This window comes from Polypterus senegalus, chromosome 12 (assembly GCF_016835505.1).
Source record: "Polypterus senegalus isolate Bchr_013 chromosome 12, ASM1683550v1, whole genome shotgun sequence".
NCBI classification, from domain to species: domain Eukaryota; kingdom Metazoa; phylum Chordata; class Cladistia; order Polypteriformes; family Polypteridae; genus Polypterus; species Polypterus senegalus.
Genome location: NC_053165.1, coordinates 32834696 through 32852284, shown reverse-complemented (window position 1 = coordinate 32852284; position 17589 = coordinate 32834696). Strand labels below are relative to the sequence as shown.

General features: G+C 37.5%; 1 protein-coding gene across 1 annotated transcript; it reads right to left on the bottom strand.

Annotated features, from left to right (window-relative positions):
- Positions 1-213: 213 nt before the first annotated feature.
- Positions 214-15394, bottom strand: LOC120540589 (myb/SANT-like DNA-binding domain-containing protein 4). The gene is made up of 5 exons (XM_039771460.1): positions 15178-15394; positions 6590-6789; positions 5911-6360; positions 5745-5801; positions 214-1058 (listed from the first exon to the last, which is right to left on the bottom strand). The coding sequence occupies exons 2-5, from the start codon at positions 6717-6719 to the stop codon at positions 640-642; spliced, it is 1056 nt and encodes a 351-aa protein (XP_039627394.1). The 5' UTR covers positions 6720-6789; positions 15178-15394; the 3' UTR covers positions 214-639.
- Positions 15395-17589: the final 2195 nt, after the last annotated feature.

Genomic DNA, 17589 nt, shown 5'->3' with positions numbered 1-17589 from the left:
TCATCAGGATTTTCATATTTTCCAAACATTGAGTTTCAAACCAATCAAAAAAAAAACCTAATTCCTAAACCATACAGAACAAGTATAAGATGACAAATAAGAATACTCCAGAGAAGTGGGGATTCAGTGTTTGTTGCTGTGAAATGTGGAATAAAAGGCTATCTTCCAGTTGTACTTTTTATCCATTTCATTTGGGAAAACTGATAGTAGGTGTTTTATATAAATGTCCTTAGGTTTATGTCATTTCTAGCATTCTGTGGGTGACCAAAGAGCTAGACCAGTATTAATACCACAGCTGCATGAATCCTTGAGCCTGATTCTGAGATATGTTCTGTCTGTCATTGTTTTAATAGCTTAGGTGTTAGTGAGTAGGCTGTGTTTTTATATTTTGTTTCTGCATCCATTTAAAGGATAGCCCATAGGCTTCTCTGAGGAAATTTAGCAAGATGTAATCCTATATCTAAAATCAAACTGGACCTGTTTGTAATCCTACACTAAAACCTCCCCTGACATTCTCACAGTTTATGGCAGATTTATGTTAAGTAGAAAGACAGCAACACATTTTTTTATTAGTGTCTTTATTAAGAGGACCTACAAAATTGACTTGGCACTATAAATACCTGAGGGTGTGAATGCGAGTCAGGGCTGTAGGGGACGTCCATTCAACTTCTCATGCATTAGCGCAAGAGCGCCACTTGTAAATTCCCGCAGGATGTGCATGGACTCACGCTGCAGTTGAAGGGTGTCTCGGATGAAGTCCTGATGGGTTTCCACCATCTGCTGCATGGATTCTGAGAGAAGCTCCAAGGACCGTGAGATGGTTTCAAGTAATTCATTTGATGTTCGCTGCTCACGAACACTTAAGGATGCATTTTGCACCAACTTCTCTCGCATGCTAAGGGTCTGATGGATAGAGGCTGGATTGGGGCTCGTCACTCCTCTTCTTTGACCTGTCCCATGAAGAACATCTTCTTCTGTTAAGGTTTGCATTGTGTCGGGAAAGTGTGTTTGGCATTCCTCCTTCAGGTCTTGTATAGAATCTGAGTCAAGAGGTTGGTCTGTAACAGAAAATGAGAAGATTTACTGATGCAGACAAATTGAGAGACTCTTGAATTATGGTTCTTTTGTGTCCCTTTGGGGATCTTGACCTACTGAAAAGTAACAGGTGTGTCCCACTTATTTCCCATATAATTGTCCTTCTGTAGATTTTTTTGGTTTAACTAAATTTCTTTCTAACAGCAGAGTAGATACTTTCAATGAAAATCATTATTGAATACAGGAATCTCTATATATAATCTTCATTTGGATCTTGATCTTTGTTTGTCTGCGAATGAATTGGAAGAAGCAGCACTAGATGGCAGTAGAGAGACAGTTAAAACATAGGCATTGCATTAAGAATCTCCTCCAGGCTTATAATACTGAAGACTGTAGTACTCCAGTCACACCTCAAAACACAGACATTCAAACTAAACAAATTGTTGTGCTTTAAATTAACTAAAGAGATCTTTATTTAGATCTTGATCTTTGTCCGCGAATTCAGCAACAGTGTTACGCTGGTTAGCTCCTGAGGCCTGGTTAGAGAATGAGATTGCCGAAGATAAAAGGTATGTGCCCACGTAACATATGAATGAAAGAGAGACAGTGGGTAAAATGAATGACAACGTAACAGCACGTTCCGGAAATTATTATTGTTACGTTATAGCCGGCGAGTGCTGCACGTCTCACAGTTGTACCGTGGCTTGCTCACATGTCAGTGAAGTGATCCCTATTTATGCTTTAAAGAGCCTGGATATCTATATGTCCCCCTTTTATAACCACTGCTCCGTGTATATTGCCTTACTCTTTGGATTGCCACAAAGCAACCTGCGAGATTGGAGAAAGGTTGAGAAGAGATCGTGAGAGGAAATGACAGCGTTGTGAAAACGAGACAGACTGAACGGACAGAAGCAGAAATGCTCATACACCACCACATAATTACGATTCGAACAGTGATTCCAAGTAGGCCGTTCCTATCAAATCAGTTTCCAAGGGTTTTCTTTTGTAATTTTCTTTCCCTTACAAAAAATCATAATGCTGTGCAACGAAGGGCCCAGTTCACGACTGGCAGCCGCGTTTAAACAGGGAGCCCTTCACAGACAACTTGAACACGCGGAATGTAGTTGGCCTCACATGGCTAGTTCTAGTATTAAAAAATAAACTGACTTCTGACAAGACAGTTTAGAGTGCTAGACACATTTTTCAGATACCTAGTTAGAAAACAAAATTGAACCCACCTCGTCCTTTTTAGAGTCTTCTAGAGCAATGAGCACAAGGTAGGAACAAGTAACGTATAGGTTGCCCAAGTATACAGTGAGCAGGTCAGGATTCAAACCCACCCTCCAAAAGTTGTGAGGTGGCCATGGTAACTACCATTCCACCCACCGATGCAGTATACAGATCCATACTAATAAAAAGCAAAGCCCTCACTCACTCACTGACTCATCACTAATTCTCCAACTTTCCATGTAGGTAGAAGGCTGAAATTTGGCAGGCTCATTCCTTACAGCTTACTTACAAAAGTTGGGCAGGTTTCATTTCGAAATTCTACGCCTAATGGTCATAACTGGAAGGTATTTTTCTCCATTAACTGTAATGGAGTTAAGCTGGAAAGACGTGGGGGGGCGGAGTTTCGTGTGACATCATCACGCCTCCCACGTAATCACGTGAACTGACTGTCAACGCAGTGCGTAAAAAACCAGGAAGACCTCCAAAAAGTGCTTAAGAAAACATGCATTATATAATTGAGAAGGCAGCGAAACAATAAGAAGCGAGCGAGTGACATATACTACCATATTCATGAGTGCTGCTACCTCGGAAAGAAAGCAAGGTGTAAACCTAAAGTTTAAATTAAGTTCATAGACAGGCTACCGCTGGCGTTTTCACATGCCCACAGGTAATGCGGGATACAAGTTTAATGAGAGGACGCAGGATATAAACGAGAATTTTGATCACTTTGTAACTAAGTTAAAATTGTAGGTGAAGGGGTGTGCTTATGCAAATTCCGAGACTGTGTTTGTGGGGATTGACAGTTAAGGCGGGTGGGGAGTCACGTCATCATCTCCCTCCCATTCATCTCATTTCGCTCTGAGCTGAGCTCAGCTAACGCCGTCTTCGAAGCAACCGTCAGACTGCCACCAAATACTCACAGAAAAATCCACAAGTTAATACACACGCTGTCTCTAGAGTTTCTCCACACTGAATCCTCCAGGCACTACTTACAAAAGGTCACATTGACAATCGTGTTACATTATTTTTAAAATCTTTCCTTTTCTTAGCACAAGCACAGCTGAGAAGCTTCGATGCATGTGCTCCATAACGTTAAAAATAATGCATTTAATCACACTTTGCATTACAAGCAAAGGGAGCTTTTGTCAATGCATGATTTCCTGGTACACCGATTACATTGATCAGTGCATCCCGATTCATTTTACCCTCGCACCACCTTAGTTTGAGAAGAAGTATGAAAAATTATGAGGTTAACACAGAAAAACAGATCACCAATTCAAGCTTTATGAATAATCGATCGCCATCAATAATTGTTTTGGTAAAGCCATCCTCCTTCCATTTTATAATTTTTCCGCCACTACCCATGATTAAATGAACGGTAAAAAGTAAGAGCAAAGCGAGGTGACTTATTTAGGCAGGCATATATATGACAGCAACACTCATGACAATGTCAATCATGTTACGTTATTATTAAAATGTTTCTTTTCATTACTTCTTTAACACACTACTTCTCCGCTGCAAGGCGGGTATTTTGCTATATATATATATATATATATATATATATATATATATATATATATATATATATATATATATATATATATGAATGACCTCCAAAGAGCGCTGAGACTTCTGATATCATAAACGTGTCTGCAAAAACTGTGGTCTCCTGCCCAGCAAAAGTCGAGCATAGCTGTGTCAGCCTTTGAGACGCTGACTGTGCTTCTGCCTTAAGTCAAAGTGAGCACTTTTAATTTTTTTCATCCTCCCCCTGCGCTATAGCCCAGACAAATGCAAACATGGGACCCCTTTTCTACACCACGGCAAAATAATATTAAGGCGATTCACACTTTCTTTTGCACGTATACGATTATGAGGTCCTCAGCTCGGATTATGAAGACACGCACAGGAGTGGAGGACTGACAGTGCCATCACAGCCGATTAATGGCGGGACGTCTCACCAGTCTACACAAGACCCACGCGACTGTCCCCAAAAGGCGATCATAACGCCAGCGAACACATCTCTCTATACTATATAAAAGAAAAAGGCAACTTTCCTTTCTTTACACCTTTTTTCCTTTTATCCCAAACCAAAGCCTTTCTCTCTTAACACTGCAGAGGACACAAAACTAATTTTCTTTAAATGCCGGTAAGGCACATTACCAGAGGCACAAATTTGAACGTTCACATAGAAAATGTAATTTCAATGTACCTGTACTTCTTAAAACGTTAATGTTTTACTGTTTAATAACTTATAGAGTATAATTTATTATTTTCCCCTTGCACTCAGTGACCAAACCTATACACACACATATAGACACATACAAACATACACACAAGTATATGTATGTGTATATATACACACACACATATACATACATACATACATACATACACACATATATGTAATTTGTGTGTGTGTATGTATGTATGTGTGTGTATATATGATGTAGATAGGTATGTATGTGTGTGTGTATATATATATATATATATATATATATATATATATATATATATATATATATATATATATATATATATATATATATATATATATGTGTGTGTGTGTGTGTATATGTAGATATGTATATAGATATGAAGATGTGTGTGTGTATATATATGACAGAAGCAATCCAAGCTGTGAGAAAACAGTAAAAAGGAGGCGTGTCAGACGTCGTGGTACATTTTCTGATGCAGCTACCGAAAACAACTTCGTGACGCTGCCGCCAAATACACAAAACAATTACTTTGACAATCATGTTACATTATTTTTAAAATGTTTCCTTTTCTTTTCATAACTTCTTTAACACATGACATCGCATAAGCTGGTATTTTGCTATATATATATATCACAGGGACACTCATAATAGTGGCAAAACAATTACATTGACAATCATGTTACGTTGTTTTCAAAATGTTTCCTTTTCTTTCTCTTTCCTTCTTTAACACACTACTTCTCCGCTGCCAAGCGCGGGTATATATATGTATATATATATATATATATATATATATATATATATATATATATAGATATGAGAACAACACTCATATCAATGACAAAACATTTACATTAACAACCATGTTTGTTATTTTTAAAATTTTTCCTTTTCTTTTCGTACCTTCTTTAACACACTACTCTCTCAAAGTGGTATTCTATATATATATATATATATATCTATATATATATATATATATATATATAGATATATATATATATATATATATATATATATATATATATATATATATATATATATATATATATATATATATATATATATATATATATATAGATAGATAGATATAGATATGACAGCAACACTCATATCAGTGACAATACAATTACATTGACAATCATGTTACGAAGCGTGGGTATTCTGCTAGTATTGTAATACTTCTGATTTCTTCATGTTGGTGAAGTAGATAAGTGGATGCCTAATATATAGAAAGCTGAGGTAAAGAATAGGGTCCACACTTACCATCAACTGTGCGAATTTCATACTGCACCTCAAATGGGGAGGAGGAGCTCTCTTGCTCTGGAAAGATAAAAGGAAAATGGCAGTACTAGTGTATACCAGTTCTGTAAATTCAAAGCAAAATAATGAATTCTGAATGAGTATTACATTTCTCAACAAAACAACTTACGAGAGGTGACACAGTAGACGTGAGTCGGTGTGGCCAACTCCCTTTTGGATGGCAGATCTATTGAAACATTCTTCCATTCAGCAGTTGGAGCAGTTGAAGTGGTAGGCAGTTCTGTAGATTCTTCCTGTTTGATGGCATCTGACCTGATGGCATCAAGGGCCACTCTGTCACTGACTCGTGACGAAACCACATCTTCTGATTGCGTGCGACGCTTGCTGGCCAATTCAAGTATCTGATGTACAGCAGTTTCAACAGGAGTAAGGTCCCCTATCATGCTACTTCCCGCCCGCATCACTGCTACTTTACGCTTTGTGTCACATTTTAGATCTGACCACTTCTTGATAACTTCGATTATCTCACGTGGACAGTGGCTGACCCCATTGATGCGAGCTGTGATCTCGGCCCATGTTCGCTTTTTCAATTCACTTGCAACACCACGGTTGAACTTGCCTGGTAAATACAACAGAGACAGAGAGAAACAAATATCTAGTAAGGAAATGTCCATCAATATCTTCCGACCATGTCTTCTTGAACACGTACGTACACTTGCCACAATTGAGAATGTTCTCGAATTAAAGGCACGATAATAAAGTCCACCCACTCCATCCCCAGCAAAAGACATAATATGTGCATTACATAGGTACTTTGTAATAAAGTAACATCATAAACAAACACTTGCCAATGACGATGTGCCGATTCCTGCTCACCTCCTCCAGCAGTACCTGGATCTCTCGGTGAGAGAATCGAGACTTCCTCTTTTTGAATCGCAATGCAGAGCTGGAGCGAGTGCCAGAACGACAAAAAGACATGGTACTAATGTTGTTAAGCTGCAGCCCACCACCACTTTTTTAGACTCTTCTATTTTACAGCATCTGTCCACTGCAAGAAGCAAAAAGAAATCATTTATGAAGACAAAGGAAAAAATAAAAACTTGCATAAAACACCACAAGAGGTTTTTTGGATTGGTCAGTGTAAACAATTTTGGCTTAATTAGGTCAGACTTCCTACATCACATGTAATATTTCTGAATTTCACATAAGAATGATAAACCCAGTTCTGACACCAGTGTTGGGCATTCCTGATTCTGTTAACTGGTGGAAGCTAGCAGATTAATAAAGCGGGATTAACTGAAGATAAGGAAAACCGAATCTTGTGTTAAGGGAATAATTTGAAATATCTGCAGAAGCAGCATCTGAGATGATAGGTAAAGTGGAGGAGTTAAAAGTCAAAAGCCTAGAAGAGAAACTATCTCTAATGTGTGAGATGGTTGCTTACTTAAAAGGATGGTGTAGATTAGCCATGTTCCAGTGTCCTGTAACAAGTTATGGCAAGGTATTAAATACAGACCAAAATCTTCCCATGGTTTTAAAAAAAAAAAAGAATCATCCCAGATGTTGCATACCTGACTTGAAACGTGAGAGACAAAATATCACAACTACTCTGCAATATGGTTGACATTTCTGTTTTATTTCTCCGCCAGTTTCACTTTAATTATTTTCTTTTCTTTTCAGGATCTAGTCAAAATATTCTGATTCTAAAGTTGAGGGGGTACGTTCAGTCAGAGCTGAGGATGTGTTTTTCTCACTTGGGGACACTGTAAAAAGAAAAAGCTCAGGTAGACCTTTTTGAATTTTCAACCAAACATCCGTAAGACAATATTCTCCCAGGTGAAAAAAATGTTTGTTTTTTTGGTAATGTATGCCTATAAGGTATTCTGTCCTGAGATGGAGCAAGTAAATTGTATTAGGCAATATTCACTTTTAACAATCGTGAGACTGACTTGCATATTTCTTTCCGGGCCATAAATATTGTAATCGACTCACAAATATCTTTTTTGTGCAATACCAAGTGCCAGCCAGTGCAGGCAAGGTACTTGAAGATCAGGCATATGATATAACAGGAGTAATTTTATGTGTAAGATTAGAATATATTAACTTGACTTGTTTTTATGATGGAGTTCTTGCTGTTCAATAAAAAAAAACTAACTAATAACATGATATTCTAGCATTAGATTGATATAGTAGAGTTTGCCCATATACAGTCATATAAAAAACTAAGTACACTCCGTTGAAATTGATGCCTTTTTCAACATATTTGAATAGGCAAACAGATCTTTCTGCAAGGAAGGAAAAGACCTTTTCAATCATTTATTCAACGTAAAATTCAACAGCAACATTTGTTTCTATAACACATTTTCATACACAGGATGTAGCTCAGAGTGGTTTACAAGATGTCAAAGAAATTATTACTAGAAAAAAAAAGTGAAGATAAATTAGGTAAGAATAATAATGAATACTGTGGCGGATGATCAGGGCCCTTGCTGGCCAGGATGCCCAAAGTGTGCAAGGACCAGGAGAAAGAGGATTGCCGGGATATTTTCTTGCCCGGGCCAATAGAGGGCAGCCCTCTTGGTTTTCAGTGGGGCTACGGGTTATGAGCATGGAGGCTCCACCCTGCTGGAACCTGTAGCCACCGCCAGGGGGCGCATGGACCTTTCCAGGGCCTTATTTGGTCAAGCTTCCGCCACACCCAGAATGCGCAGACAGTTTAATATTTTTCTCATAGTAGGGTGTTGTACCACGTTAGCCATTATGGATGCAATAAAAAGTCAAGCAAAATGATACCTTGTATTGGCTAAATAAAAGATTACAACATGTAAGCTTTCGAGGCAACTTGGGCCCCTTCTTACTGATTGCATCTTGCCTGAAGAAGGGGCCTGAGCTGCCTTGAAAGATTGCATGTTGTAATATTTTAGTTAGCCAATAAAAAGTGTCATTTTGCTTGACTTCTCATTCTCCTATCATAAGAATATATATTTATACATACTGTATAAATATACAGCAACAGACTTGCATTTTAAATTAGGCATATAGTATATATAAAGAATTATTTGCTCACTTTTAAATCTGTCACATTTTATTTCAATACTAAACAGCCTGCAACTGTAATTGCTTCCTCTTTTAGTCCATATTTCCTCATGAGACTGTTGCATTTAAATGAGCACCTGGAGACCTAAACCTGTTTGGACTCCAACACTTCATAAACATTCTTTTCTCATTGCTCCTTACTGCCTCCTCACTTTCTGAGCTTTGAGAAGTGAGAATGAAGTTCAAATCATAACAATAATTACATTTATTTATTATTAATAACTTTTTATATGATCAATGTGCATAGAGAACTGAAAGGAATTGACTTGAATTCAAATATCGGCTATGCAAAATTCACCAGATTTACTGATACACAAGTGAATGCACTAACAGGAAACCATTTAGTGGGGACTTCTTATTCTTACATAAGTTCAACATTTTAACTATATTAGGATTTCAAATTCAATCCAGAAGCTAAATATTTTCCTTCTTTCTTTTTTCTTTCTAACCTGTTGTGCTGTAGTTCTGAAGGGCAAAGCATTGTAGTTAAAGTACAGTTGGGCACATGTGAAACTGTCAGACTTGTTCAGAGTGGAAGCAGATTAGGCCTGAATTAAATAACACCTTTGCCAAAGAAAATTAGAACATAACAGAATAAATGGATTGCAATGACACACGTTATCTAAAGTTCATTTTCTTCTCATTTTTTCCTAAGTAAAACTAAACATTTGCACAAAATGTTGATTATGTGTACTCGATTTAAACATAAAATTATTAATAATAGCAAATTTAATTTCATCCATACCTCCATTTTCAATATTCACATATTCAATTCAATAATGCAGACTAAAAGTAAACATGGTTTATAAGAAGATATGTAAATAAGAAATACAAATAATCCTGTATTATCAGTTATCTTTTTGTGCTATTAATCTCTCACTTGTCCTCTCTGTAATATACAGTATAAACTCTCTCTCTCTCGGTGTGTGTGTATAATATATAATATAATATAGTTATATATAAAATCCTAAAATTGCAATGATTTTATGTGACTTTGTCACGCTTTAAATCGGGATTATTTTAAAACCTATATATATATATATATATATATATATATATATATATATATATAATATACAGTATATTTGGTATCATTCTTTTCAGAATTTATTGAACTTTAACATGATGTTGTTAGATTTTCAGATTCTTATTCTGTTTTTAAATTATAAAGTAAAATATGAAGAAAGTAGTGGGGCTGCCTATTAGGCAGCAACTGTGGGTTGGGCACATTCTCTCTCTTTATATATATATATATATATATATATATATATATATATATATCCATCCATCCATTTTCCAACCTACTGAATCCGAACACAGGGTCACAGGGGTCTGCTGGAGCCAATCCCAGCCAACACAGGGCACAAGGCAGGAACCAATCCCAGGCAGGGTGCCAACCAACCGCAGGACACACACACCCACTCACCAAGCACACACTAGGGCCAATTTAGAATCGCCAATCCACCTAACCTGCATGTCTTTGGACTGTGGGAGGAAACACACACAGACACGGGGAGAACATGCAAACTCCACGCAGAGAGGACCCGGGAAGTGAACCCGGGTCTCCTAACTGCGAGGCAGCAGCGCTACCACTGCGCCACCGTGCCACACACACACAGGCAAAATACCCATATATATATCCAATGTGCATTTGTGTGTTACTTTTAATAATTCATCAGATACCAGAACATTTTGTAAAGCTTATCAATTGTAAAAAAAAAAAAAAAATGCACAAAACGATTATGAACAGATGCAACCTACACAAGCAAGAATTACAACTAAATAAATAATAAGTGGCAGTGTTGGTAAAATGAGCTGTCCAGTGAGTTGTGACTTAGTACCCAATTTTGTTTTTGTTTTTTGTGTCATATTAAATATAGCACATTGAAGCTACAGTCTCATAAATCCATGAGACTGACCCCTAAAATGGAAAATGGGGCCATTTACCATCCTTGCTTATCTTTTCACATGCATTTGACTGACTAAACCAAAACATTCTCGTTAATTATCTGAGACCTTCACATCACTTTCTTTGACCTGTCCTGTTCATGGATGGATTTTGAAGGAGGAGGACAGATTATATGTTGGTCAGGCATTCTTGTAAGAGTTTCACTGTAATCTATACACGTGAAACATGAATTAGATTTATTAAAATGAAACCACGGAAATAAAGCTTGTGAAATAACATTGCTTAAAATAAAAACTATTGAGAGCTCTCTGACATTTACCTTGGGGCTGTCAGTATTTGATTATACAATTCACACAATAAAGTCTGACACACAAACTAGCATTGTCCTGCTTCACTCCCTTACTTCACAAAACAGTAAGAATTATTAGTAGAAATAAATGCAACTTGCACAAGCAGGAATTACAATTAAATAAATACTAAGAAGTGTTGGTAATATGAGCTGTCTATTCAGTTGTGACATAGTACCTGTTTTATTTTTAAAGTTTGTGTCACTTTTCATGGATAATACAAGCATTGTCATCCTTCTATATAAAAGCGGTCGGGATTGTCCTTCCGTCCCGTGAGTGCTACGCAGGCGCGGAGTTTCACACCCCCGTCAATTTTGCAATGCGATGGGATTTGTAGTTTCCTTTTTCCAGGTAAAAGATGATTTTCTACTCCAGACTGTGCGATATCTTCTTCTTCTTTCTTACTATATAAAAGCGGTCGGGATTGTCCCGTGAGTGGAAAGTGTAGCGGTATTCCGCTTATCACAGACTTACTACTTGCAGCTTTCGGTACGAAGCGACATGATGTGAGCAGAGTTCTGGTGCTCACATCGTTCCCTTGCTTTTGTGTGCGATGTGCTGGAAAAATAGACAAAATTATGTCTCTGGAAATAATTAATGTTGATGCAGTATAAATGCCTCACCGCGTAATAAATATCAGGGGGGTTCAAAAGGGCGACCTCAATATAGTAAAAAAGTTTAAATTTCATCACAAAAATAACAAACTACGAGTATTAAAGTAATATCACTCAAATGCAATATAACCAAATTAATGAGTTTGTATAAAATATCAAATTGATCTACATAGTGAATTGCCTTAAGAAGTGGTCAACTTAAAAGTCGGTTGCCTTAAAAAGTGGGTGAGCCTAGTATAATGAATATTTGCTGCTTTTAAGCATACATCAAAAACCAACACGAGGCTGTTAGCCTGGTTCCATGTGCTCTTCTGTTAGGAGCAAAACCTCTAGAAGAGGTTATACTTGGGCTACTTAGACAAGTACTTGTATACTTAACCATAAAATAAAAATGGAGGCAATTACTTGTGTGCTGGTATTATTTGTATTTTTGTGGCTTTTTACTTCTTTCCTGTTTTAAAACTGTCATTATTCACCCGCAGAGTGACCCATTTCAGAATACAACTTAACCTATGTGTGTGTGTATGTATGTATATGTATATATATATATATATATATATATATATAAATGATCTGTGGTACCAGGAAATAAAATATCATAAGACAATGGACCTTCATTATAGTGCTGTTAGTTAATCGGATGTATCAGAAGTACTATGTAACTAAGTACAGTACTTTTCTTTATACAATATTTATTTTACTAATAGCTAATATTGGCAGGCAGTGTGCTGTAGTGGGCAAGGCTTTGGACCTAGGACTTAAAAATCTGAGATTTTTGGTTCAAATCCTGGTACTGACGCTGTGTATCCATGAGTAAGTCACTTCATCTACTTCTACTGAAACATATGAAATTGTATCTTAAATATTCTAAGTCACCTTGGATAAAGGTGTTGATCAAATAATAAATAATACTATTATTAGCTCACTGGATCTGCTTACTCTTAAACATGCTAAACAAAATTCTCTGTGCATGAAGTATTCCTGCCTTAGATCAATTCCTGATTTTTCCTAGTAACTTTTTTCCTAGTGGCTTTTGTTGATGTTCATTGCAAAACACATATTTATAGTAGACTGTATTATTTTGAATTGAAATAAATAATCAGTAGGAATAATATGAAGTTTGACTTAATTTAAACCTCCTTCTCAAAGTATTATTTCAATTTAATTTGAATTGTGTATGTCAAACTACTAAATTGTAAATAGTTATTTTGACATTATAAGAATTTTTTTTTTTGTATTTTAGGTTGTATTTCTGATTATATTCATCCATCCATCTCCCAAATCCATTTTATCTTGGTCATGGGGGAGATGGAGTGCACAAAGTTGAAACAATCTTTGGACAGTGTGCCAGTCTATCACAGTGCGAAAACACACAAATGCATATACACACGTGCACACACACACACAAAGGCCAATTTAGCACTGCCAGCCCACCTAACCTACATGTCTTTTTACTGTGGGAGGAACCCTATATAGTCAAAGGGGGGAACCAGTGATGCAAACCCTGGTCTCCTTATTGTGAGGTAGCAGCACTACCGCTGTTACCCCACGCTTTCCTAATTATATTCAATAAAATTTAATGTACAAGCCAAACAGATTTATTGGACAGTAAAATGTAAAAGCAGCAATACGAATCTTTGAATATAAATGATAAAAGTTCCACTGCAATGAATTTGTGAGACTGCCATAGATGTGGGGCAAAACATCTAATTTTATGAAAAACTGAATGGTTGGCATCAAATAAGATACTGGTTGGTGGAAAAGCCTAAAGATACTGAAGCTCTCCACTAAACTGTTTGGCCTTAAAATTAACTTACAGATCCCAGACATATAGTCCTGAATTAGCATAAACCACTCTAATTCAGGTGTTGATAAGAAATGTGATAATTTACTTCATTAAGTATAAGTACATAATAAACGAATTGCTGTGTCAAGTACACTATTAAACGTTTATACTGCAATTTAAATGATTAAAAGCTTTAATATTGTCGACTGTAACTGAATTGTTATTTTTCACCCTCAGACAGAGGTCCGTGGAAGACTATATCCCTGGTAGAGGATAAAAAAAATATGTTCGTAATCACTGACCTTGAAATAGTCTAAAACGAATACCCCCAGGACCAGCGCCACCATTAAGGCGAATTAGGCATTCGCCCGATAATTGGGGGGGTTGGGTAAACCTAGCCGCACGGGTTTGCTACTAAACAGTTGGATGGCACCGTAATAAGATTGGCCTAGGGCGCAAATAACTGGCACTGAATGCCGAACATTTGAAATGTCATTTTAAGCTTCTGGGCGTGGCACTTCGAGGGCTAGGACCACCAGTAAAGAATCAGATCTAAAAAAAAAAAATCTCATAATTTTGATCAGCAACCTCGACATTCCACATCCTTATTAATCCGATTTTTTCGCGATTTTGTGAACTTTGACTACTCATATCGTATTAGGAGCTGAACCGCCGTGGTCAGTTGATGTGGCATGTACAAAAGTTCTTCTTATCATTTTTGCTAAAGGCAACTATTTCATCGTGAATCTTAAGGGTGTAATTTCCGAAACAAAATAGGATCCAAAAACGGCCTAAAAAGACAGCTTTTCGGGTTAAAAGTAGGGGACCCTAAAAAGCTCGACGTCTTGCATAATTTGACATCAAGATGAGTCGAATGGTATCTTATATTTGGGGGTTTTCTCGTGCCGATGAGTCAGGAGGTGCCGGACAAAAAGAACTTAAGTATTGTAACTGAAAGGCGTTCGTAAGTAAATATTATGAAAACGATTAAAAGAAAAGTCCGACGCATAAATTATGTAATATAATTTGTGAGACAATCACTTTCTCTACCACCACTTAGAATCATAGATATTAGTAAAAACTGTACCATCTGAATAACATATGGTGTGTCAGAAATGACGTGTCAAAACAAATATTTAAAATGTCACTGGCTAATTACTTTCCTTTAAATATTTCAGAGAGTAAGAAGTAAAACGTGTTCTGTAGTATTAAATACTATTCCATTGCTTTAAAGAGGATTCCTACATTTTTCAAAGTCAAGTCGTTTGAGTCCAGCATCGCGGCAAGCAATAATTCTTAATAACGGCGAAGTCATACGCCAGAAACTCGATCGTAATGGATAGCCAGTCTATAGGACACAAAAACAATTAATCGGAGGCAGTGTGCCGTCCGTGATAGCTTGGCAGCATGTCTGGAATTATAAAGGAATTACTTTGTCCCTGATAAAAACGTACTGAAACACAAAGCTAATATAAAAATAATAATAAAGCCAGCAAGCCTCTCGAAAAAGGAGGTGTTGAAAATCGCGACACAGTCTAAAATCACGTGACCCGATGATGCAATTGCGAAACGGTCTATTCTCGTTTCACAATTGCCGTCAAGCAATGCTGCCGTAAAAAAGCCTCGCGCACGCGTCGAAGTCTCTCACCAACAAAGATTCCGCAAGCTGGCTTCGCGCGCCTACCTCAGGACGGATGTCTGGGCCGCAGATTCGCCTGGCGCCTGTAGCATACACTTTTCTGATAGCACTCCTGGCGCCCGCTTTCTTGATCCTCGCACTGGTACAATCCTCACTCTCCGGTGACCGACCCTTTTTGTTTAAAGATCACACTTTAGAGCTGCGTGGTCCGCACTGCGCAGACTCCACCAACAGGAACGCACTAATGTGCCCAATTCCTCACGGCGCATGCGCAGACCATAGCGACTAACGAACCAATCCTGCCCTGCACGTTGGAAAATCTTGCGTTGCGCGAAGAGCGCTCGGCCTGCCTTTGTTCTCAGAGAAAGGGCCAGCAGGTCACTGGGAAGCTTCAATCCGCGGAGCGGACTCATCTTTCTAGATCTGTACATCCAAAACCGTGATTATGTATAGTGGAGGCTTTCTGTTTTGGGCTAGTTTGAAATAATAATATCATAACTGAGAGTGCTACATATTATTCAATGAGTAATAGATCAGTGAAATAATGATCAGTGAGTAATAGAGCACTGAAATAATTTTAAGTTATATAAATTCTATATTTAATGAAATCAGTAACTGGTGAATAACTGTATCAGCATATTTAGGGCAAACTATTTTTAAGCACTCTGGTCAGGGTTTAATGAAACATTTCCCTTTTTTTATTTGTGCCTTTCCTCTGTATTTCTGTATTAGTAAAATATGCTGCCAGGTTAGCCTCTGGCTCCTGAACAAAGTATATAGAAAATGGATGGCACTGCATAGTAACCATATATTTAGTTTTTTTCCCTGCAAATGACAAATTATGCTAAATAGAGTTAAAACTAATTTGGCCAATAACAAATTAATAATTATTTGGTATTATAGAATGGCTAATTGTTGTTAATCTTGATTGCAATTCAGTTTGTCGCTATTCGGTATAATAAAAATCATTCATTGCTATACACAACAATGCATTATATTGCAGAACTGCACATATATACATTTTCAAACCCACTTAATAAAAGTCATTGTTGTAATGGCCACAGTACATCCCTCAATCACAGGGATCACACGCTTACACGGTATAACTTTGGAATTACCCTTTAACCTAACCTGCATGATCTGGGAATGTTGAAGAAAACTTGAGCAAAACGCAAACTCCACAACGACAATAACTGGGCATTTGGTTCAATGGTGAAACTGGATAACCACCATGCTGTCACACACTGCAGATATTTATTACTACACAGAGCAGTGACACTCAAAAATAAATATATCAGTAATACACATACAATATGTATCAGATAGAAAAATGAATGGTAAGACTGTAAAGTCAAACTGCTGGTGTAAAGCTTACATAATGAAGGCTTGGTCATAGGTTAAACAAGTGTGTAGATGCATTAATACCCTGGGCTAGAAAACTAAAAATTCTGCTGGTACAGCATTGAATGTTTTCACTATTGTCTGCAGGTGGCATACAAGCAAACAGTTTGTTGCTGGGGTGGGGTACTAGGCATCTGTGTATCCTGTGTGGATGATAGTGTGTCTCTAGTGGTGAACTGAGTCATTTTAACCACATGGTGCTTGGAATTATTGTATATTATAATTCTGTTGCCACAACGGACTGTAATGGTGCTCATCAGTATGCTGTCCACTTCACATCAGCAGAGGTAATGAGGATTCCAGGGAGACATTGATTTTCTAGGTACATACCGGCAGCTGACCATTTAACAGATGGTGCTGCACAGTGCTGCTCACGTGATGCAGCCCATGGCATCCCAATGCACCACAAAGATTCAAGCTGCTCCACAACGGTTGCTGTAGCTCCTAGGGCATGTGCTACAATCAGAAGGATTTCCATAAGGCTCTTAGGCATATGATGGGGGAAGGGATAGAGTATGAAAATAAAATCTGAAGTGGGGATATAGACAGTGGTACGACCAAAAGGGCTGGAAAATACTTTAAAAGACTTAACCTTCCCCACACCATCATCCAGTGTATGTGCTAGGAGAGGATATTTAGACGTGGCATGTCACAGACGAGGAAGTGTCAAATGTTAGACTGTGTCCAGGTGGAGATGACTAGACCCGTTTCTTGGGAGTGCAGCTGGGTATAAGGAGTGTGAGCTGATGTGGAAAGATTATTGCAAGATGTACAACATTCATTTGTTTTGTCTTTTGACTTAATTTTGAGAGGCGAGGATCTAGTAGGAAATGGTAGAAGTTCAAATGAAGCATTTTTGATATGGATGGTTATTAGTCTAGCAAAGAAGACAATTTGGGATGGCAGGTGTATTCTGATAAAATGAAATGTGACCAGAGATGTGCTTTGGGTACAAAAGAGTGACTTAGAAGGGAAAGTGAAGGGAGATATTGAGAAGTAGGGATTCACAGCTGCTAAGGAGAGATGGAAGGTTTTGTGGATATTGGGGAATAGAAA

What these genes read in the sequence shown, in the direction of transcription:
- LOC120540589 (XM_039771460.1), bottom strand. Translation starts at nt 6,719, where the DNA reads ATGTCTTTTTGTCGTTCTGGCACTCGCTCCAGCTCTGCATTGCGATTC. An exon ending in CGTCTACTGTGTCACCTCTC is followed by an intron (nt 5,802 to 5,910) that starts GTAAGTTGTTTT and finishes TTATCTTTCCAG; the next exon opens with AGCAAGAGAGCTCCTCCTCC. An exon ending in TGAAATTCGCACAGTTGATG is followed by an intron (nt 1,059 to 5,744) that starts GTAAGTGTGGAC and finishes TTTCTGTTACAG; the next exon opens with ACCAACCTCTTGACTCAGAT.